This window comes from Sander lucioperca, chromosome 13 (genome assembly GCF_008315115.2).
Source record: "Sander lucioperca isolate FBNREF2018 chromosome 13, SLUC_FBN_1.2, whole genome shotgun sequence".
NCBI lineage: Eukaryota > Metazoa > Chordata > Actinopteri > Perciformes > Percidae > Sander > Sander lucioperca.
In genome coordinates this window covers 21805617-21829868 of record NC_050185.1, presented here as the reverse complement: position 1 = coordinate 21829868, position 24252 = coordinate 21805617, and the positions used below count along the sequence as shown (strand labels likewise).

General features: G+C 38.8%; 2 protein-coding genes across 2 annotated transcripts in view; one reads left to right on the top strand and one right to left on the bottom strand.

Moving 5' to 3' along the window:
• Positions 1–9742: 9742 nt before the first annotated feature.
• Positions 9743–16287, top strand: LOC116052765 (solute carrier family 22 member 5-like). The gene is made up of 10 exons (XM_035991014.1): positions 9743–10068; positions 10409–10591; positions 11132–11235; positions 11438–11592; positions 12917–13088; positions 13287–13413; positions 13650–13750; positions 15205–15419; positions 15776–15958; positions 16157–16287. The coding sequence occupies exons 1-10, from the start codon at positions 9862–9864 to the stop codon at positions 16285–16287; spliced, it is 1578 nt and encodes a 525-aa protein (XP_035846907.1). The 5' UTR covers positions 9743–9861.
• A 1841-nt stretch (positions 16288–18128) lies between these two features.
• Positions 18129–24252, bottom strand: part of LOC116056081 (solute carrier family 22 member 5-like) — an 8888-nt gene continuing 2764 nt past the window's right edge. The window contains 6 exon segments of the mRNA XM_036008855.1: positions 18129–18508; positions 18510–18555; positions 19026–19208; positions 19437–19651; positions 20990–21087; positions 23292–23418. Of these exon segments, the coding sequence (XP_035864748.1) occupies positions 18418–18508; positions 18510–18555; positions 19026–19208; positions 19437–19651; positions 20990–21087; positions 23292–23418 (760 nt within the window). The 3' untranslated portion in view covers positions 18129–18417.

Below are 24252 nucleotides of genomic sequence, written 5' to 3'. Positions count from 1 at the left end.
TGTTGTTTGCCTTAACTAGTTACACATAATTGTGGCTGTGGTGGAATTATATATTTCATAGTAGCTGAAAGAAATGGCCATGGTGGGTGAAAGCATGTGTGCTGATATGAGGTAGAGTTGAGCTCAGTTTAGCTGGACTGTAAAACAGTCAAAGGGCAAATGTGCCTGCATGTGAACATAATGTACAGTCAAGTTAATCATTTTAAATCTGGCACTTGTACAACAAATGAACCAGACTTAAGTACCGTATGAGAGTATTTGTAAAAAATAAAATAAAATAAAAATAAAAAAAAAGCATTTTAGTCCCATTTTACATTTATTTATTTATTTGCCAGACACTTTGTCCAAAGCAGCATACAAATAAGGAACATGGCCTAGTGTTTTCAATCAAGTAAAAACTAATAATTTAAAACTAGTGTGAAATAACTGTGAAAAATGAAAAAAGGGCATTGTGATGAGCTAAAGACTTACTGAAACTGAGCTTAAATCAACATAAAAAATGAAAATTACAAAAAAAATATAATAACCCAATCTGAATCTATAATGCTATACGCTGGTCTCTGGGAGACTTCGTGACAGGGAGGCGTAGTCTTACCCAGGGAAATTTTGCATGTGAGAAATGGTGTCCGGCAGAGGCATTCCATAGCTCTCAGGCAGCAGGAGACTCAGCAACCCTGACAGAGCTGTAATGCTTCCCATGAGGATGTAAGGCAGTGAAATGGAATAGCTTCCTGCGGCAAAACATCAAAGAAGGATACTGATAATTCCCATAAGACTGCAAGGGAAGCTCGGCTTCCCCTAAAATGTAAAAAAATTAATGGTCAAACATGTACTATTGTGTTAACATTTTATTGACTAAAAATGTGTTAGAATACGTTCATCTCGATGACGAGTTCGTTCAGAATCAGCTGACTCGATTTCCTTCGCATACATTCCTGTAGCGTCACAATGCATTTCCCTGTTGAAGTCTGGTGTCCATTGACTTCAATGGGGCTGCTTTGAGCAGTTTTTTCCGGGTGAGCTGTTCAAAATCTGCACGGCTTTCTACGTAACTAGCCGAGACGAGGGGCCTGGGGGGCTAACCGTTAGCATGCTAGCGCTAGCATGCTAGCTCGTTCTCAATGGCAAAACACTGCTACAACACACAAATTCACCCTAATCTACAAAATAAATTGTATAGAACTACTTACATGTTCCTGTTCTGCAGGTATTCCACACAGTTAGAAAATATAAAATATTGTGTTTTTTGAAAATTAAACCATGTAAACCTATTCTGATACAATCTCAAATTACAATTATGAACCTGAAAATGAGCATAATAGGGCCACTTGAATATAGGTAGTCTATAGATCAGGTTTCCCTACAGTGCGAGAACGGGCCGAAATTATAATTTAATTTGCAGCAATTCCTGAACGTCTGAGAAGTTTTTTGCTTTTTCCCCACCCGCCAGTCGACATGATTCGCCGTGAAGAACAACTGCCAGGGTCATTAACATACTGATCAGCATTCATGAGGTGCTTTGCATTGACTATTTATGGTTAAAAATGGGTATGTAGAGGGCGGGATAAGAGGCTGATTCACGTACGCATTGTGGGTAAACTGATTTATAAAGGGAACATTGCTACACACGTACGCACGGTTTTATAAATCAGATTTTTTTTTTTGACATACGGCATTATTGGCTTTTGGGCGTACGTACACTTTTAGTAAGGATCCTAGCAGAGTTTTATAAATGAGACCCCAGGTCTTTTCAGCTCTCCTGGTATGACAACGTTAGCTGGCTGACTGGAGGTGCTGTGACAAAGAAAATGTACTGCTGGCCATGCCTCTTGATGAAACCATCTCACGGATATTATAAATTATTATTATAATAATTATTACATTATATTATTATTAGGGCTGTCAGCATTAATGCGATTAAGAGCCGAGCATAACGCGTTAATTTTTTTTAATCGCATTAATCACATGCCGCTATTTATTAATTTATTTTCACTTCACTCGACTTTGCGTCGTGCCTAACCAGCTACTATTTTAAACCTTTGCCGCACTTCGCCATGCTTCCTCGTAACACATCCTGCTGCTGCAGGCATGATGGAGAAAGACAGCAGCAACGCAATTCTGAATGGCACTTTTTATTTTCCAAAACTCCCGGACGGGTCGAAAGCCATATGCACATTGTGTAAAGCCGAATTAAAATATCACGAAGCACGTCAAGCTTGAGCTACCACCTACAAGCTAAGCGTAGTAGTACAGTTAACGTGACTCAGGTTGATGCTAGTGGGCTCAGGCAAAGCACTATTGTGGAGAGTGCTACTTGCCGACCTGTGGATGAAACCAAATCAAAAAGAATTACTACAGCTCTTGCAAAATGGGTGGCAACTAACTGCAGACCTGTCAGCATTGTAGAAGTCTCGGGTCTTAAAGACGTACTATGGTTGGCATGTTCTGACCCGTCTTATACATTGTCGTCGAGGGGGACAGTAGTTTCACGCATACACAGCCTGTACGACCCGGAGAAAGCAGCCAAACTGGAACTGCTGCAAAGTGATGCAAGGTGATCACTGGACGTCAGTGATTAATCAAAATTATTTAGGAGTTACTGCACACTATATTGACTCTAGACTCAAATGTGTGACTAGATTCACACATTTTTCTTTTGTTTACAGTAAATAAATGAATAATAAACAAATACAAATCTTAAAATCAAGTTCATAAAGTCACTTTATGAACTTTTGATTCCCAATCAATTTACACTGGTAATAATTGCTTTCCATTGTTAATATGTACTTAAAAACAGTTCTGAAATGCAAAATAATAGAATTTTAATCATGTGATAAAACATGCGATTAATCGCGATTAAAAAAAAAAATATTGTTTGACAGTCCTAATTATTATTTTATATATATATATATATATATATATATATATATATATATATATAGTGATGTCACGAGAGGCTGTGTCCTGGAGGGACGTTACATTCCTCTGAGATGGCTGCAATCACAAACGGCTGTGGCTCCATCTGCTGGTGTAGTCGGGAACTCCACCCCTCAATACACTACATTCCCACACAGCTGAGACTGATCAGGATCTGATGAGCTGAAGAGCTTTTTAAGGCTTAGAGACACACTTAGTGTGTGTGTGGGCTTTGGAGAGACAAACTCCAAGCTGTGCTCTCTGCAGAGGACCAGACCGCTCCAGTATTGTTTCCAAGAGGAATACGAAAGGTTGGAAATACTTACCTGACGTTTGAAGGACTTACATGCTGGATTGGCCACGGGCTGCAGCTTGGATTGAAGTAACGCTGAAAGGATTGTTTTTTTTACCTGAGGGAATCAAGCTTATGATTTAATAACCAGAAGAGACATTATTGAAGTTTTGACCCTTGAAGATCAACCGGATCCTTAGTTACACTTTTGAAGTTGGAATGCTGCTTTTTTTTTGTTAATTCCCAAGAACTATAATAAAATCCTTGTTTTGTTTGAACTTTGTGTCCTCGCACTACTTGAGCTGTCCCCCTGAGAGCGGTGTAGCCTCTCATGACGTCACAATATATATATATATATATAATATGGAAATTTTTGAAGATGTACGCCGAAAATGAGCTTCCCCTCTGGTATGAAGTATATCAATATGTTTATTTTAAAAATCTTTACAATTCCACATAATTACAAAGAAACTAGTCTAACTGAAAATGAAAACTGAAAATGAAAAAATTCATAATGTTGTAAACGAAGTACATGAAGCACAAACTAAAAATAAAGTTCAAAGCAAAATAAAACATACAAATAGCCAAAGAAACAAGCAGACAGTATAAAATGAACAAATTAAATAAGCAGGTCACGTTAGCCTATCAGTGTGGTAAACCAGGAAAAATTACTGTAATGTAAATACAAGCAAAAGTGTCTAAACAGAGTGGGCAGGTGGTGGGGGCTATTGCTTGTGTGTGAATATAACGGTATGTGACAGAGGCTGGCTGCTGTCGGCACATCCAGCTGCGCTGCCATCATCACAAACGGACATTGCTTTACGTGAAAGGATGTCTCATCCCTCTTAAAACATTTCTCGTTTCCTCTCTTCTCGCATGATTTCCTCGTGTCTCTACCATGTTTCCTCAGTGGGAGAGATGTGGGGAAAGCAATCAAGTGAGGGAAACGGGGATGCCATTTAGGACTTGGGACATACCCATCATCTTTTTTTCATACTATTTGATGGTTTGAATAATCCAGATGAAATCATCTATTTTATCAATATGTGTTTATTTTAAAAAATACAAGTGCAAAACACAAAACACTTTAACAAATGCATTAATGCTTAAAAAACAACTCCACAATTTTAATAAGGTAGCTCACAAATCAAGGAAAATACAACTATAGCCTATAGAGCAATTTAGATATGCTAACAAGTATCCTAATCTCGCAAAAAAAAAGTCTTCACATGGAAATTATTTTCATCTTTTTTTTTTTTTTCAAACCACAAAGACAATGGTACCTGATCATTTTATTTATCTCAAGGTTAGGTAAGGTTCCCAGCAGGGGAAACTTAAGGGTTCAAAATAAGGCCGGTTCTTAATAAGGTTTTAGGAGAAAATGATGTTGCATTTGGATGTGAGTTGGGTCTGGTTTTCCTTGTATTCTTTATTATTCTAACATCTGTGTAGACAATTTCATCTTCAGAGTTACCTGGAAAAAGTAGCCAATGCTTTACAAAATAATGTTCATGGTATTACATAAATTATGCAATAGCTCTCTGAAACATGGAAAAAAGACATTAAGAATTTATAAAATTATGGTAATCGGTAGGGTCCTTATTGAGACAGAAGAAAACATGGGAGAACATATTTCATTTACCCTCATTAACAGGTTGTGGGGCTTGGTTTGTTCTTGTTATGAAGTCTTATTATACCACAGGAGAAGGAGAGTGACAAAATGGGTAGGGGAAGGAACTAAATCTAGAAAACACAAACAAATATTAAACCAATTACATATTATGATTACATTGACATGTCAATTTCCAAGCTATCTTTCTTAACTATTTCTCGTACATTTGCTTGTCTTCCATCAGGTATTCGACAGACAGTAACTACAGTACATTAGCAGTGAATGTGAAATTAGTATTAAAAACCATAAGACAAAAGATGGTTTGGGGTTCCAGGTGGATACTTCCCACCTACACAACTTTAATGATGTATAATGTCAGATAGTAACAAATCTGAGGCTGCTCATTTTAATCCTTCATTCTAATATTAATTACCCAAGGTGCCCCATGCAGCCAAAAAGTGATTTAATTCATTCATTTAATTGATTAATGATTTTGTTTTTTCATAAATGAATACCAAATGTGAAATAGTGAAGAGCTGAAATTAAGAAAGGAAAGCAAGCATCCTTTAAACACAGTACCTTTGCAGCTTTTGAGGTTAATCACTGTTTCGCTTCTGCTAAAAGGGTTCCAAACATGACACGTCAAGTTTCCAGTCTGCTGACTGTGTATGCTGATGGTAACATTTGAAACACTGGGTTTTTCATGTTCAGCTTTACTCCCAGCCGGTGACTTGATGTTAGCTGTCCTGTTGCTCGGGGACTGGCTGTGGCCTCTGCTCTGCACCAGTAAGAGACTGTTTAAGGTTACATTGAACTCTACTTCATCTCCCTCTGAGCAGCAGCTGATGTTCATCTGTTCTGGTGACAAACACATCTGAGAAACAGCTGGCTTTGACACTGGAACTGGAAGACAAACATACACATACAGTCTCTACAGTTGTAGAATAATGCACAGTAATACACAGTAAAATCAACTACCAGCTGTTAACTATGGAGACATTTTCTATTCCAATTCCATTTTGAATAAAACAAATTAGTAACTACTCAAACTTTTGCATCAGAAAGAGGGCTTTCTAACAGTTTGTGTCTGAACTTAATGGAAAAGGCTCCGAGACTTACTGAAGAGGCCAGTTTTACAACAGGGAATACAGTACAGAGACAGTTTGGCTTCTTGCACCCCAGGGCTGAGTCAGCTGTACAGCTAACCGAGCTAAATAGTTAACGGCAGCTAACTACAATAAGCTGTTAATTTAGCAACAATTAACATTAGCCTAAAGCTAATGTTATCCGTCCAAAACTCCTAAATCACCACGGTACTGTATTTACTATCGTCAAACTGGTCTTATAACTTTCATGACATCTTAATGAGAAGTCCAAATGGTTCCACTTTATTTGAGGTCAAGGGAATTATTTATGACACAGTTAGAAATTGACAGGGTTATCAAACTTTATATCTTTATTACAAGTCCACTTGTTTCACTTTACTTGAGGTCAAGGAAAATATTCATAACACAATTATAATGGTCTCATGACAGCCAATGTAAAAACCAACCACTTACGACAGTTTAATGTAATGTTAACACATATAGCTAAATAGTTTCTTCAAGTTTGATAATTAGGCCTGCTATGACATATTTATGACAGGTTAACCCTTGTGTTGTCTTCCCTTCAACCTTGAAAAAAACACTTTTTTTTCGACGTTTTTTGGCGCCTTTTTTTTCAGTTTGTTTTTGCTTTTTCCAAAGTTTTAAATTTTAAAATTTTTCTTCTACACATTTTCAGCGCTTATTTCTACGTCCCAACTAAAATTTAAAACAGGTCAGTGTGACCCGAAGTCAACACAAGGGTTAAATTGTCTTAATTGATGTTGAGTTGTCATAACAGAAATTGTTGTTATGGTTAATGTCAAGTTTTCATAATACAAACATCTCAAACAATGGTAACTTTGCATTCACAGTGTCATAATTTACTGAATGACACTTAAAGGTCCAGTGTGTAATGTGTTTAGTTGTTCATTATCAAAATCTGTGTTGCCTGTTCACAAACTTGTCCTTTTCATGCATATTTACCACCACCATCAATTCCAAGTATTCCTTTTGGCTTGAAACGTTACATTTGCATTCGCATGAACTGGGGTAGATGCTCCATATTCATGCGCCATCTTGAAATGCGTTAGCCAGTAAGGGACATACAGGACATACTGCTCCGCCTTTCGCGTTTTCGCTGTCACTAGGGCTGGGGCGGTATGGATTTTTTTCTACTGCGGTATACTGCAACCCCCTTACGAGAGTAAGTAGAGCGAGAATGGCAGGGTGCCTTAAGTGAGTGACGTCAGTGCCCGTGTGGTCGTGCAAGGAGAGCAAGCAGTAACGGAGAGTAGAGTGCCGTTGTGAGGAAAAGAGAGAGGAAAAAGAGATAGCAAAAATGATGTAAAGTGAGTTAAAAGTAAACAAGAAAACAACAAGCTAGAGCTTCTCAAGACACGGTGGCTTTATCTATTGTCAAAGTAAAGTGAATGGAGTTATCCCCAAAAAACATCGGCTTTAACCTTACAACATATGTTGCAGTCCAAGTTGCTCTCTCTACCAATATAAGCCGCTCTGTTTTAGGCTACGAAACGTGCATGCAGGCTGAAATTCAACGTGCTCCATCTTTTGATAAGTTTTGTTTAGAAAATCTGGAATCCATGTAAGACACAATGTCATCAGACACAATCTATGTCATTAGAATCAATTAATTCATGTCATTAGACACAATGTGCAGGCCAATGTTTTTTTTGCGGTGATGACGGTGACGAGCCCAGAACCGCAGTAGGCGTCACGTGACCGCGGTATTGCGGTAATGTGGTAACCGTCCCAGCCCTAGCTGTCACATGATAAACTCACAGGTGCTGCTAATGCTGCTAATGGGTATCGTAGCTTCCCGGCCCGGCAAGTTTGAAGAAGGAAATATGGAGGACCACACGTATTCAAAATCCAATTTTCAGTAACAGGAGTCTTCTTCCTCGCCCAGAAAAAGAAAAAGGATATTGAAAAGAGCAAGAGACTGGCTTTTTGAAGTGTGAATGCTACCGTAGCTGTAATACGTACTTTGAACTGCGTGGTGCGAGAGAGTTGATTGCGATATATGATCTCAACGCTAGATGGGAGAAATTCCTACACATTGGACCTTTAATGACAACCGTCATAAACATTCATAAAGAAAATGTTCATGACATGTGTCCTGTCAGTCTTATCCACACCCCTTCAAATAAAGTGTTACCGTATGAACATATATTTCTCGTTAAGTTGGATATATCAATAAAATCAAGGCTCATAATAACCAGCCACCTTATTAAATTAAAGATGTACACCTATTTTACATAGAAATGTCTAAGATGAAGGAATAAAGTGTCTTTAAAGTAGTTTACATATATGTTAGCTAAGTTTAAAAGTCACTATTATATCTAGTATCTGTATTTGCTGTAGTTGCAATTGGCAGATAAAAATTCCCCCGCTGTCCCACTGCACCAAAACACTGTGGACCTCCAGTAGGTTCAGAGAAATTGTATTCAATAGAACCTAAAAAAGAAAAAGCGATGAAACAAAACAAGCATTTCATTTTTAGTATGAAAGAGGAAATAATGCAAGATCATTTACACATTTTAACATAATTTTTTACATTATATTTTTCTGCCAAATCATTATTTTTCTGTTAAGTCGATTTTTTGCTGCATTTCTAAAGTCAGTGATTGTAAACTCTCTGAATTACTTCTATTAAATATTATATTTTTTACTGAAATATTGTCTATACACCATACAGTTAACTGCACTAACATTTTTTCACTCAAATGTACCTTTTGCCAGAGCTGTTGTTGCCAGAGCTGTTGTTGCCAGAGCCGTGAAGATCACGCAGATGGAAATCATTGGTTTTCTGTTGTAACACACAAATCAAATGTTATTTTTAGTGTTACATTTTATTTGTATTTCTATTTAAATTTCATTTATGTAATTTAAAAATAACATTTTAAGATTGTTGGTTTGAAGCTAAAAAGTCAATTTTAATAAAAATAAGACTAAACAATATGACTCGCACACATGGACTGTTTCAGAAAATAGGAATTTATACTCTCAGATTTTATAACCCATTTTTGACTGATTGATTCATTTTATAATCAATGGTTTAGGAAAGATGTCCAACTTTGTAGCTGCTTTAGTGCTTGGTACATATGAATACCGCATTCTATAAATACTGCCACAGTAGTTTTACACATTTTTCAGATTTTGAAAAAATGTAGATAGAAAGAGAGAAAAAATCTGTACATATCTACTTGACTTGCACTCCTTCAGCACATGTCCCTCTCTCTGTCCCCTGTGTTTCTTTATCTCTGTGTGCAGGCACTAAGATATTAACTGGCAATGTCCTTTACTCATCTGTGGGAACATTTTTAGGCTTTGCCATTGGCTACATGATGCTACCTCCCTTTTGTTTTCTTTTTAAGGGACTAGAGATCTCTCCTTTTGGATTTGTCTTTGCTTGGGCTGGCGTACCTCCCCCCTCTGATGTTAGGTTGCACTCACTACAAGGAAGCATACCACAAATAACCATACAATTCAGGCTTTTTTTGTCTTTCAGCAGGGAAGAGTTTAGAGCAGTGGTTCTCAAACCTTTAACACTGCGTACCACTTCAGAAAATATTAAATATTATTATTGTAAATGTTGTAGTATTTGTATAGTATTATGTTTTGAAATTGATTTCACTTTTTCAAAAATAAATCAGATTCCATCCGCGCACCACAAGAGAGAGCTCGTGTACCCCCAGTGGTACTTGTACCAGAGTTTGAGAACCAGTGGTTTAGAGTATTTGAATAATTGTTGTAATGAAAACTCTTGAAACCAGTAAAGCCTTGAGTGTGTTATTGGTAAACTGATTACTGATTAATGTTTTATCTTGTACAGGGTGTGGCTTGGTGAGGTGCCAGACCGCTCTCTTTTATTCCGTTGCAGTTTAAAAAGAAGTCTGTATGATTTTGACGGTGGAGGGGACAGTTGTGATTCTAATATGAATGATTATGATAAAATTACTGCTTTTCTTGGTCAGTGGGGACGCTTCCAGCAGATTGTCTTCTTCCTGCTCTGTGCCAGCAGCGTGCCCAATGGATTTGCTGCTTTCTCTTTTGTCTTCTTGACTGACATTCCCAGTCACCACTGCCTGGTTCCTGAGGTTAACCTGACACAAGATTGGCGCAATGCTATCATACCGATAGAGGTAATGAAGTTCTTAAATTCTGATAGTGAAAGGAGTCATTTCTTGGGGGTTGCGACGCAAAAAAATATATATGTTTACTGATTTACAGACGTCTGTCTCCAGAAGTTGTTATTCAATATCTTGGCCTCAGTGTCAAATTGTTAAAGTGCCATTTATAATTATGCATTGAATCTACGCCGTAGGTACGTATGTAGGTACGGGAAGATACAGACCCATACCTGATACGTACCCAACGGCAAGATTTCTTTACACAGTACGGAACCATACACAAGGCATAGGTTAATTGGAAAAGAAATGTTACTAATAACACTAATAAAGTCTGTGTCATTGTGACTGTTAGGTGGTGCATGGGAAACAGAGGTTGAAGAGATGCAGCAGATACAGGCTGGATGTGGTCAGAAATCTCTCTGCTCAGGGATTGTTTCCTGACAGGGATGTCAACCTCACTGACCTGGAGCAGGAGAGCTGTGTAAATGGGTGGAGCTACAGCAGAGACATCTACCAATCTACCATAGTCTCTGAGGTGAGTGTGTACATGATGATGATGATGCATTTTATTTAATGGCGCCTTTCAAAAAACACAAGTTCACCTTACATCTTAGCCACCTTACAAGCAGCAAAGCAGAGAGTTAAGGTTGATATAAAATAAGCTGCAGTTGTTGCAGTTAACATAAGCTACATTTTAGTTTAAAAAGATTAAGAGCAGTTTTGAATTCTTTCATGGAGTCCTGTATGCAGATGTAAGGGGGTAGTGAATTCCAAAGTTGAGGTGCAGTGTGGGAGAAGGCCCCGGCACCCGTTGTGCGTCATCTAATATGCCACATCTACTAAAATTTAAGTATTTGTTGGTGTAGTTTAAGCCGTAGTATAGAGGTAGTAATAGTAAGAGATCTATAATTAGTCATTAACCTTGACTAGAACACACTGTACACAAGAAAAATAATTGTCCAACTGAATGTATGCAACTTTTCCAGTATTCTACTCAGGAAGAAAGGGTTTGAGTGATTCTTAATTGAAAATGGATCTTAGGTTGTTTTTCTTTGTCCATGCATTGATACTTCAGTTTGACCTGGTGTGCAGTGATCAGTGGAAGCAGCCGTTCACTTCCACAGTTTACTTCCTTGGAGTTCTTATTGGATCCTTCATCTCAGGACAGCTCTCAGACAGGTACTAAAAACACATCTCGCAATGAAATTATAAACACGCTTTATTCTTAGAAAATGTTTAATTCTTCTGCCTAAAGAAAACATTGCAAATTTTTAAAATGATCAGTTCAAACTTATATAATTTTTAGCAGTCTGTACTCTTTCAAGATATTTTAATCTTATTTTTATTTGCTCTTATTTCATTGTTTGACTTCTCACTCTAGGTTTGGAAGAAAGCCTGTTGTCTTTGCCACCATGGCAGTTCAGAATTTTTTTTTATTTGTTCTAATCTTTTCACCTTCTTGGACGGTGTTCTCCATCCTCCTCTTCACCAGTGGTTTGGGACAGATCTCCAACTCTGTCGCTGCTTTTGTGCTGGGTAAATGTGAACATGTAATGCTCTGGTAACAACAAATAATACTTTTATACAGTAGTGAGTGATTTTGAATAATATACTAAGGGTGCTCCGATCAGGATTTTTGGGGCCGATCACCGATTGCTGTGAGCCGTGTCGACCGATCACCGGGTCTATTTGAAACCTTCTATTTATCATGTCATATTTATCATATATTAATTTTAATATTCTTAACAACAATGCATAAGTATTAAAATTAACAGAAGATAATGTATTGTGAATTGTCAACGGTTTACTTTTATTGACAGGAAACATTCCACTTCCTCTGTTAGAAACACACCTTAAACAGCTTAGAGCTTAACATATAGCTAAAGCCTTATTCGGAATAAATTACAAAAGAAACTGTCAGTGTGTTCTTCAGTGTGTCTTTAGTGTGTTCTGAGCAGGGTGGGGCCACTTAAATTTTTTACCAGCCACTTTTTCCAGAATTCAAAGTTATAAAAAGGAGTGCACTATCATATTTTGAATTGCTTTATTAAATTATGTTTTATTAATAATACATATTTTATTAATATAATGTATTTATTATGTGTCAGTAGCTTGTTGATCTTTACATTGTAAGTTAATTTCCTATCCTGGCCTGGGACACACATTCATACGGTTTGATAAAGGACTTATTGGACTTCAACTTATCATTGATTTTACAATAACGAGTGTAGCTCATGGATGTATTAAGTGTAGCTGTCCTCAATTTAGGTCATCCTGTACGTCTCATCTCCGGTTTTTCCTGCATCCACCGTGTGTGTGTGTGTGTGTCGTCAGTCGCGGGGTAGAACTGAGCAGCAGAGAGCCAACAGATTTAAAACGGCAGCAGCTTTCAAGCGACTTAAACATCGTTACAGTCTACATTGACGTTAAAATGTAAACAGGTTGGCAGGACGGTCTGAAATGTTTTGCACGGTCTTTCGCTGTACGTTTTGTCAATGCGCCACTTGTTTGAAAAGTACCTTCTCTTTTTCTTTACTTCGCCCTCAACAGCTTGTACGTCCATAGCTACTGCTGACTCCGCGGCGGGCCTCTTAACACCGGGGATATGTCGCCACATTTTTTAACAGATAATTTTCCTTTCGTCTGTACCTCAGCTCAGCTAGCTAGCTAGCTAGTTACACGGCGGCGTCCCGGACTAGCGCTGAAAACTAGCTACTCGACTGGTCAAAGCCCCGGCTGTGAACGGTTTCATTTCCTGTAAGTTCTTCACAATAAAAGTCCTCCGTTATTTTCGTATTTTTCGAATATCTTCACTTATTACCTGCACTTCTGTCATGCATTTATCTCTCTCTTTGTGCAGGCACTGAAATCTTGACTGGCAATGTGCGGGTCATGTTCTCATCTTTGGGTGTATGTCTGGGCTATGCCGTTGGCTACATGACACTGCCTCTCTTGGCTTACTTTTTAAGGGACTGGAAATCTCTCCTGTTGGCTATCTCTCTGTCTGGTCTGCTTTACCTCCCTCTCTTGTGGTAGGTTGTACTCATAACAAGACAATGTATTAATGGTAAGTTTAGCTTACCGTGCAACCTTAAGTGTCAGGAGACAAAAATAATAATTTGGCTGTTTTAGAAATATCTAACTTGCAGTAACCCTGTTTGTTGCTTTGTTTTTAAGCCCCTATGATCCAGCCTGAACCTTTCTGTTTCTCTTTTTAAATACTGAGGCAGGTTCATCCCAGAGTCCCCTCTGTGGTTACTCTCTCAGGGAAGAGTGAAAGAGACTGAGACCATAGTGAGAAAGGCTGCTAAGATGAACAAGGTTGAGGCTCCACAGGTCATCTTTGACGATTACAGTGTACATGTAAGTCTGTCTTGACTTAAATCATGCAGGACCAGACACAGGAGCCAATGTGTGTGCTTGAGGACACACATTGTTAGTACAATTCACCCCATAGGGAGGATGTACAAATTGCATGGTAATTCTTTCAGCAGATGTTGAGATATTTCATTCTGGGCCGAAGTGGTGGACAGTGAGACCCACCAGTCAAAATACAACAAACTGCTGGTAAGACTGAGATTTGTATCTTGCAGGCTGATGAGACAAAGGCACACCCTAGGCAACACCACAATGTCTTCAACCTGCTGAGGACAAAAAACATCAGAAACATGACTGTCATTCTGTGCCTGGTGTGGTGAGTCTCCAGTCTGAGCATTTCAATCACCAAAGACATCAACACAAACAATTAGATATTAGACATTATTAATTACAGTTGCTCAAACACCTTAGCATAATTAATTTCAGTACAACAACACTACACAAAGCAGCCTAAAACTAATCAGCCTGATTACGCATTCATCCATCCATCCATCCATCTTCAACCACTTATCCGGGGTCGGGTCGCGGGGGCAGCAGCTCCAGCAGGGGTCCCCAAACTTCCCTTTCCCGAGCCACATTAGTCAGCTCTGACTGGGGGATCCGGAGGCGTTCCTAAGCCAGGGTAGAAATATAATCCCTCCACCTAGTCCTGGGTCTTCCCCGAGGCCTCCTCCCAGCTGGACGTGCCTGGAACACCTCCCTAGGGAGGCGCCCAAGGCACATCTTTACCAGATGCCCAAACCACCTCAACTGGCTCCTTTTGACGCAAAGGAGCAGCAGCTCTACTCCGAGTTACTCACAGATGACTTCTCAAGTTATCTGTAAGGGAAACGCTGCCACCCTCCTGCGGGAAACCCATTTTGACCACCTTCATGATCGTAGGTGAGGGTAGGAATGAAAATTATATGATAATGCTTTTAACGAACACAATTGGCCGTGTTCATGGGGGGAAGCCAGTGAGGTTCTTGTCCTTTTCATTGCACTCAAACTCCTCCTACTGGTCCCAAACGTCCCAGTGAAACTCCTCACTGGTAGGTGAAAAGAAGCAATTGGGGAGTGTTAGACAGCAATGCATTACTATGTAACACATTTCAGTAATGTACCTGTTTTAGTAATTTGCAGGACTATTTTACTGGATTGCACATTGCAGTGGTGTATGTAATAAGGTGATTGCTCAGAGTATTCATTTATGTGATTAAGAAAGAGAATGAGATTTAAAATGGAGAACTCAGTGGTGTCTGTGGCTCGGACCGCAAGGACCTGGGTGTGACCAGCTGTCCTTGGCTGCGACAACCCCCTCCTGCAGATTCATGCTACACAACATCAAGAGGATAAGGCCGTTCTTCACCTAGAAGGTGATGCAGGTTTTGTTCCTGGCTCTTGTTAGCTTGAGTCTAGCCAACTGTAGTCTGACTCACCGGATGTAGACAGTGGGTATAAGCCTGCTACTTGCTGGCTATTTTGGCTGCCATTCTCCTCCCCATCCGCTATGATGAAACATGCTCCATACTGACTGATCAGGAGAGCAGAAACACTACACATCCTCGTCGCAAACTAAAAATACTCACCTGTTAAGACTGGATCTTGGCCCATGCAACACAAAATTCATATATAGATATTCATAACACATATTAATATATATTCCAATATTGCTTTGGATAAAAGCGTCAGCTAAATTAATGTGATGTAATAACATTAAATGTAGTTAATGCTGTTTCTTTGAGGATTTCCATTCAAAAATCTCTGTTGTCTGTGATTCTTTCTTCCCAGGTTCACTCTGAATACTGGATACTTTGTCCTGTCCTTGAACACATCCCGACTTCATGCTAACCCCTATCTCAGCTGCTTCATCTCAGCAGCTGTAGAGGTACCAGCATACATTTCCAATTGGCTGGCTCTGAGATACCTTCCACGACGACTGTCTGCCATCTGTGTCTTGCTCCTTGGAGGAGTGTCACTGTACTTCATTCAACTGGTGCCTGAAAGTAAGCTGTGTCACGACATGGTGCATCACGGGACGGTCATATTTCCAAGCAAATATTTTTAAGTCTAGATGCCCTGGTAGCCGCATGGTTATAGCGTATGCTTTATAATCGCATGTCTTGGGTTCAATTCCGGCCCTTTGTTGCATGTCATTCCCCCCCCTCTCTCTCTCTCTCTCTCCACCATTTCTACACTGTCCTCTCTCAAGTAAATGTGCAAATGCCAAAAAAATCTTGTGTGTGTATATATATATATATATATATACACACCTTAAATGGCTGTGTGAAGGGGATCATACAGGGACAGACATCTTTTTTGTTCCATTATGTTCTTAGACAAACCATTTCTTACGTTTCAGGTTTATCAGATCTGTCTGTTGGTCTGGAGATGTTGGGTAAATTTGGTATCTCCACCGGTATGGCCCTGATGTATCTCTACACAGCAGAGCTTTATCCAACAGTGCTCAGGAGCACAGCGACAGGGACATGCTCTACTGTTTCCAGATTGGGAAGCTGCATTGCACCTTCTTTGATACATCTGAGTGAGTAAACAAAAGCAATTACTAACATTTGTTTAACCTGGATTTATCTTAGCACATTGACACATTTTAGTTTATAAGCAGCAGATTCGACCTGTAGTTTGGTATTTATATTTGGTATTACATACTGTAAATGTTTACAGGATACATATGCAGGACCAAGGACCTCCCTCATCCTAATTTCCCCTTCTCCTTGTACAGGTGAAAACTTTAAGTACCTGCTTTATATTACAGTGGGGACTCTGGCTGTTATTTCTGCCTTTGCTGCTTTCTTCCTGCCAGAGACTTTTGGACAACCTCTTCCTCCAACTATTCAACAGATGCAGAGGTAGGTTCCTTAAGGAATGGATAAATATTTGTAAACTAACTAACTAATAATAACTAATCACTAATAATTTTGTCTCCTGTAAACCAAGTGATGGTTTGTTTGTTTGCCTTTTTTAATAACAGAATGAAGGTTCCATTCATCACAAGAAAAGATCATTCAAAACCTGTGGCGCTTTTCGAAAGTCAACTCTGATTGTCTAAAACATTACTTACACAAGCTATTAATAAATGTTGTACCATTTACTATCATTCCTAATGTTTGCTGTTCTAACTATTCAACATTTCTATCAACAACATGTCAATCAGTACACATGGATTTAATGATTTTACATGACCTTTTTGTAAGAAGTGAAATTAAAAGAATCATATTTACACGTGTACTAAAACATTTTTGAGTAAATAAAATTTGGCCTTCACTCTGAAAATCACAAAGATGTATACAAATATTCACTAGAAACTGAAATATGCAAATGTCTTGGATTTGAAGTAAAAGATACAGTTATAACATCAACCCTAAACAAGGATACTGGTTCTGATTAAATTGGTATCAGAATATGAGAAACTTTGTTTCATGTATACGTATGTACGTTTGTTTAGTACATTATTTTATCTTTTTGACAGCAGTATTATGCAAGTATGGTAATAATTGCATTGGCACTGAGCGTGTGTAATGCACAGGATTGTTATACTTTTCATTTTACAGTTTTTTTTAATGCTGTTGCAGAGATAACATTACTCCAGTTTTGTGGAGATATTTTAAAAGCACTATTGTTTGAATAACTGTCATGTTCCTTGGTACTGTGTAAGTCACATACTTTCACAAATCCAGTGACAAAATAACAATTTATTTTAGTTATTTCTGACAAATGTCCATTTACCAGAAAAATGGAAAGTGACATAATGATTGTCCAGTTAATCACCTCAACCCAGATATCAATACTGTTGTATAATACTGTTACAGTATGATTCACAGATACAGAACAATGCTCTCCAGACCTGATTTTAAACAATGTAAGTGAACTAGGCAGGCACCTAAGCACCACCAGCCGGTTTTTTCAATGGATCACATGCCCTGTCTACTTTTAAATATCTATAAAAGTGGCACCCAGTATATACATTGTATGAATAGATCTATGCTCACCCTTCATTACAAAGTTCAAACTGTTTTGTTCAAATTGTACTGAGTCAGGGTGGCTGTCTGACAGAGATATAGACTGTCGTTGAAACTGGGCTAGTGCAGGAAAGCCAAGTACTGTTCAACACTGACAGTTGCAAAGTTCAAATTCCATAAAAAGTAATATGTCTAATATATCTATTGAGTCCAATATTGATACTTGTGCCATGTACTCAAATCAAGACTGAGGATTGATAGTGCTATAATTATAACTACAATATCTGTTTAAGCGAACAGTTTGACATGTTTGGGAAATACGCTTATTCACTTTCTGGTGGAATAAACTCTCAGCGCAAAAGTGAAGAAGCACATTTCCAAAATGTCAAACTATTGCAAGTTCAATTGGGTTTGTTATAGTGTGTTGTTTGCCTTAACTAGTTACACATAATTGTGGCTGTGGTGGGATTATATATTTCATAGTAGCTGAAAGAAATGGCCATGGTGGGTGAAAGCATGTGTGCTGATATGAGGTAGAGTTGAGCTCAGTTTAGCTGGACTGTAAAACAGTCAAAGGGCAAATGTGCCTGCATGTGAACATAATGTACAGTCAAGTTAATCATTTTAAATCTGGCACTTGTACAACAAATGTACCAGACTTAAGTACCGTATGAGAGTATTTGTAAAAAAAAAAAAAAAGAAAGGAAAAAAAGAAAGGGAAAAAAAAGTATTTTAGTCCCATTTTACATTTATTTATTCATTTGCCAGACACTTTGTCCAAAGCAGCATACAAATAAGGAACATGGCCTAGTGTTTTCAATCAAGTAAAAACTAATAATTTAAAACTAGTGTGAAATAACTGTGAAAAATGAAAAAAGGGCATTGTGATGAGCTAAAGACTTACTGAAACTGAGCTTAAATCAACATAAAAAATGAAAATTACAAAAAAAATATAATAACCCAATCTGAATCTATAATGCTATACGCTGGTCTCTGGGAGACTTCGTGACAGGGAGGCGTAGTCTTACCCAGGGAAATTTTGCATGTGAGAAATGGTGTCCGGCAGAGGCATTCCATAGCTCTCAGGCAGCAGGAGACTCAGCAACCCTGAGAGCTGTAATGCTTCCCATGAGGATGTAAGGCAGTGAAATGGAATAGCTTCCTGCGGCAAAACATCAAAGAAGGATACTGAAAAACAACTCTGGCCAAAGCAGTTAAAAACAAAGACAAAAGGTGGAGAGACTTAGGTACTTTGATATGTCTGCATCAGTTTAAATCTAATCCACAAATCTAAAAAAGAAACTTCTAAATTTTAAATGAAAGCTTTGGGTTTTTCAGCAGACTCATCTATCTGATCTGAGTGCTAATCAAGCCGGCTTTTATGTTTTTGTTCTAGTGGCTTTTGTTCTTGTTGTTTTGTTTCTGTAGAAGCACCAGCTTCTCTTGTGTTTCTGTTAGTGGAAGTCAGTTGGGAAAGAAACAGCTTTTCTTACAGGTGCATCCAAATAATTCCATTCACTTTCATGCATGGGAAAATTTAAGTAGTGTAAATTCAGATAAAACAGCTCTTTTCAACCAAAAAGTGAGTGGTGGCAGGTGATAAACTGACTGCAGAGGTGAGAGCATTCTTACTTAAGTAAATGAAGTATGGGGCAATAATGCTGCCTATTCTGGAGGCCATGGAGCAGGTGCCCACAGCCGTGTTCCTCACTACGGTTGGGTAGAGTTCTGCTGTGTATGCGTACACAATAGAAAATGCTGTCGTCACTGCAAACTTTCCCATCATCTCCAGTGTTATGGCGAGATAAATCAGGTCTAGAGGGGATAAGGCAATACATTGTTACATGTGATTCGATTTAAATAAGCTGAACATTCAAACTAATTCTCTTCAAGGGTATATACATGTGTCTGTGTTAGCATGTGAGCAAGTAAACACAATTTTGCATCTGAACATACTATATATATAATGAATGATCTTACATAAACAAACTAATAAGAGAATGGCAGAAATCAAGGCTATCTTTGTTAAAAGGTTGCTCATACTTGCTGGTATGAGCTGTATGAAGAGTAGAAACAATCCTCCCATGAAGAGGGTTGAGGAAAGACTCAGTCGTCTGGAACACCAGCGAAACAGAACCCATGACAAAGCGTAGGCTGGCATCTCTACCACAGCCGACAGGAAACAGTTGAAGTATGCGTTACCGTGAAGGTTTGCGGTGTTCAGGGAAAGAGCAAAGTAGGCGATGGTCACGGTGTTCCTGTGGCGATAGTTGTTAAGCATTAATATCAATCTATGGCCTGACACTACAGTGTAGTCAGGAACCTAATGAAACTAGTTTTATCAGTGTTTTTTGTCTAGAAACTAATAATGTACGGTAAATGTATGTGTAGGCTAAATATAAAATTAGGGTGGATCAAAAGTTGTAGAGGAATAGGACTTTCACACCTGGGCCTGACTGGATTTCAAGTGTGTGAAGAAAGATCAATGGTTCACTTATAAAGTCGTTTTTAGCTGCAGAAAGCAGTTGTTTTCAAGTAAAAAGCTAAAAAAAAAAAAAAACAGCAGACAGAAAAAGTTAGGCACTAGCTATTGAACATAGTAGAGCATATAGCAGCTAAAAAGCCAGATATTTCCTGAGGAGTTAGTGGAGAAAATAACAGCTAAAAGGAGAGTAAACATTGGACTTACATTCATCAGGTGGCCAGAAACTACTCTAAACAACTGGCCAAAAAATAGTTTTAGAAATGTAACAGCATAAATGAATGACCGTTGCAATAATTGTGTACTGTCCATCCGAGCAGGGTTTTTTTTAAAATAAATATTTGTGATGACAAACATTAGATCAGAAAAACTTGCATTGGCTTTTGCATCTTGGATTTTTTTTTTTTATTTTTTTTTTAGTTTAGTTTATTTATGGAAGGGGACAGCGCAAATTAATAAAACACATTATTTCCCATGGGTTAAAAAAGCCAGAATTAGGCAAAAGGCTATTTTTCATCATATTCATTGATGTTAAAAAAGGCTTTTTAAAATACAAAGAAACAAAAAAAACAACACAACCAATACAAAACTTAGCATAAATCGTCACAGAGTCAGAAAACAACAAAACAAAGTACAACACACAACTTAGCACAAAACAAGACACAAGAATAAACTGTATAACTGTATAAAGTTAGATTCCTTCAACTGTAGAAAGATTTGCATGCAGCTTGGAGCCTATCCACCTGCTATGATTAGCTCCCAACTTTTTTCTCTGCAAGACTAAATAGAGCTGTTTCTAAATCAAGCAAAAATCTGTTTTCAGATTCACCAAAGAAGTGAGCACAGGAAAAATAAAGGCATACTGTGCAGTTACATAAACCTGATTTTGATCTTAGTTGCAGGCTTCACCGCACCTGACAGGTCATTATTTGTTGTAAGTTAAATGGGCTGACATGTGGTGGAGGTGATGCATGAGCCGGGTCAAATTGTGTGCGCATGTATGTGTTTGTAACAGCGTGTGTTCAGTCTACATGTGTGTGCTAAGGTGTGTGTATTTGTGCATTCAGGGTCACTGTACTAAATGTGGAGGTCAGGTGGGACAGCAGGGACTCACCAGACCAGCCACAGCGTGACAGAGATCCAGCGGATGTTTCGAGAATGAAGCAGGTCACAGATGTTGTGGGCCTTCCTCTTCTCACATTGAAGTTCTTTCTGTGGGGCAGCAAAGCCCGTGGAACAACAAACACTTAGCAAGCACAGCCATCAGTCTAGAAATAATCTTGTTAGAGAGATGGTTGTGATGCATGACTTCTTGCTGAGGGAATGCATGCATGTGGACACACATGAGGTACCCAACAGTCAGGATCAGGGATAATGGAGGCAAAAGTTCAATGTGCAATGAAAAACTGAGGGGGCAAATATGATTGTAGTAATTAGGAACAGAGGTTGAGCAACCACTGAGTTCTCTGCTGTTCTCTGCTTGGTATCTTTGGTCACAGTTCTTAAAAAAAACAAATCAAAGGGATTGTATTTAGATTGTTTGTTGAAATTGCTATCTAACTATATATCTATCTATCTCTTAAATATTGTAATCAGAATCAGCCTCAAAAATCCATTATCGGCCAGTCTGTAATTAGGAAGATACATGTTTATCCCCTAATCCCATTCATATTTTGTTGGTCGTTTATTAGTGGTGCTACTATTGGCAGTGTTATCATATTATATTTGTAAGCTATTCATGCATTAATGTGCCCACTTTGACATTTAAGTTGAATTTCTTCTTGAATTGTCCAGTTCCTACATTTTCAATAACCAATAGCTCCACAAAATATTATGTTGGAGTTAAACATACATAAAACCTATACAAATATACTATAAAGCAGGGATCTTCAACAGGGGGTCCGGGACCCCTAGGGGGGTCGTCAGCGTCAATGCAGGGGGGGCCTCCAAATTATTCTTAGCCTTAACATGAGTCCAACATATTATTAGCAAATATAACTCCCCACTAATGATAGGCTTACTGGCCTATAGGTAAGATAGTCACTAAGGCCATCCACAGATACAGTTCATAGTAAGGATTCACTTTGCCACATGTATGTTTAACATTAGAACATGATTTATAAAATCAGGCAAACAATTATTAGGCTTTTTTAACAGCTTAGGATTCTTTGCAAAAAAAGGTATGTATAAAGGCTTTTGGCCGCCCTACACGTTATTTTAGGCCCAGTTTAATAAGCGACTTCATTTTATACAATATGTAGTAGGGTGTCCCTGCTCCATCTCTCTTTTAGTTTAGGGGTCCTTGGCTTAAAAAAACGTTGAAGACCCCTGCTATAAAGCGATATAATTATCGTTACAAGAAACATTGGGTACATAAGTCGTTCAATCATAAAAAAGGGGTTAAAAGTTGGCTTTTCTGCAAATTATTGTTTAAGTACTAGAGGGTAAATTATTGCAAAGTCTCTGCCAGCTGCCATCCAGACAAGTGTTCACTCGTGAGCAGTAAATGATTACATCACACTGAGCAATGAACCCTAAAAGGTGTCCTAAATCTTTAAGGTAAACGTGACAAGAGAAAAGGTATTAACAGGGAAATGGCTATGCATTGGTTTATGGCTTATATAAGGGTTATAGAAGTGTTTTCTCTAGAAACGAGACACATTCATTGTCATTGACTTTGGTTCAATTTTGACTATTCTAGTACAATGATGGTTACTGAAATGAACAAGTAATGTCATATTTCATATTCTCCGTAATTCCATGAACTTAAATGATAACTCTTCCTCAGCCTGTCAGCACAGCTTGATAAAACTGAACTTGTATTTAAACATTTACTTATTCACACTACATTACCCAGCATCTAAGCTTTGTCTGTATTTTCAGAGAGCAGAAGAGCTGTGGGACCTGCTGGAAATAACCTTCAAGCTAGTGCGGTTTGACTGCACTAGTTTGAAGGTGCACCAATGCTGCTAACACAGGCATCCCTAATGATATGATACATGATAATCTAAACTCTGAGAAACACTCACTTGAAGCTGTCCGGAAAGACAGATTTTACAGTTTTAGTCGTGCGAGAGAAAATTCAGATTGGACAGATGGTTTAGCTAGCTGTTTCAATTTACCCTGCAGAGATCTGAGCAGCAGTTAACCGTAGTCCTCATAAATCCACCGGAGTTTAAAATTCCAACACAAAGAAAGCGGAAGGAAACGGACATCAGCAAAAAGACATGCATCCGGCGGAATTTCCTGCGGCACCGGAACAATCCTGGAAGTGGAATGTCGTGGATATAGACTACGTCAACAACCCATGTACATACATATTAACTATGTTGTACACCTACTTCTGATTACCAGGAAGATGTCCAGGACCTTAGTGTTTATGCATTTACATGAGCCATTGTTACAGTAGATCTCACCTGCAATGGACTAAAGATCACTGGCGGAGGCTCGATTTTGTTCATCTTAGCAGCATCTCTCACTATGGCCTCAGCCTCTTCCACTCTTCCCTGAGAGAGCAGCCACCGAGGAGACTCTGGGATGTACCTGCCTCAATACACGACAGAAAGAGAGAGAGAGACATATGTTCAATCCCCTGGAACAGAAAACATACTTCTCAGTAAAGTTTATTTTACCTTATTTTGAGCCCACTCAAATGACAAATTAAACCTAACAAAAGCTGTAAAGCCAAACAATCACATATCAAAATATCCATCCATCCATTCATCCTCATCCGGTTATGCGGGGTCGGGTCGCGGGGGCAGCAGCTCCAGCAGGGGACCCCAAACTTCTCTTTCCCGAGCCACATTAGCCAGCTCTGACTGGGGGATGCCGAGGCGTTCCCAGGCCAGGGTGGAGATATAATCTCTTCACCTAGTCCTGGGTGTTCCCCGTGGCCTTCTCCCAGCTGGACGTGCTTGAAACACCTCCCTAGGGAGGCGCCCAGGGGGCATCCTTACCAAATGCCCAAACCACCTAACTGGCTCCTTTCGACGCAAAGGAGCAGCAGCTCTACTCCGAGTTCCTCACGGATGACTGAGCTTCTCACCCTATCTCTAAGGGAGACGCCAGCCACACTCCTGAGGAAACCCATTTCGGCCAATTGTACCCTGGATCTTGTTCTTTCGGTCATGACCCAGCCTTCATGACCATAGGTGAGGGTAGGAACGAAAACTGACCGGTAGATCGAGAGCTTTGCCTTCTGACTCGGCTCTCTTTTTGTCACAACGGTGCAGACTTATCAAAATAGATTCCAATTAATTTATTCTGTCTATCAACTCCTGATTAATTGACGAGTTGTTTCAGCTCTAACAAAACAATGTATCTAGATAGTTATTTTAATTTATGGATTGATTGACTTGCCTGAATCTATCTACTGAC

What these genes read in the sequence shown, in the direction of transcription:
- LOC116052765 (XM_035991014.1), top strand. Translation starts at nt 9,862, where the DNA reads ATGAATGATTATGATAAAATTACTGCTTTTCTTGGTCAGTGGGGACGC. An exon ending in CTTTACCTCCCTCTCTTGTG is followed by an intron (nt 13,089 to 13,286) that starts GTAGGTTGTACT and finishes ATACTGAGGCAG; the next exon opens with GTTCATCCCAGAGTCCCCTC. An exon ending in CATTCAACTGGTGCCTGAAA is followed by an intron (nt 15,420 to 15,775) that starts GTAAGCTGTGTC and finishes CTTACGTTTCAG; the next exon opens with GTTTATCAGATCTGTCTGTT.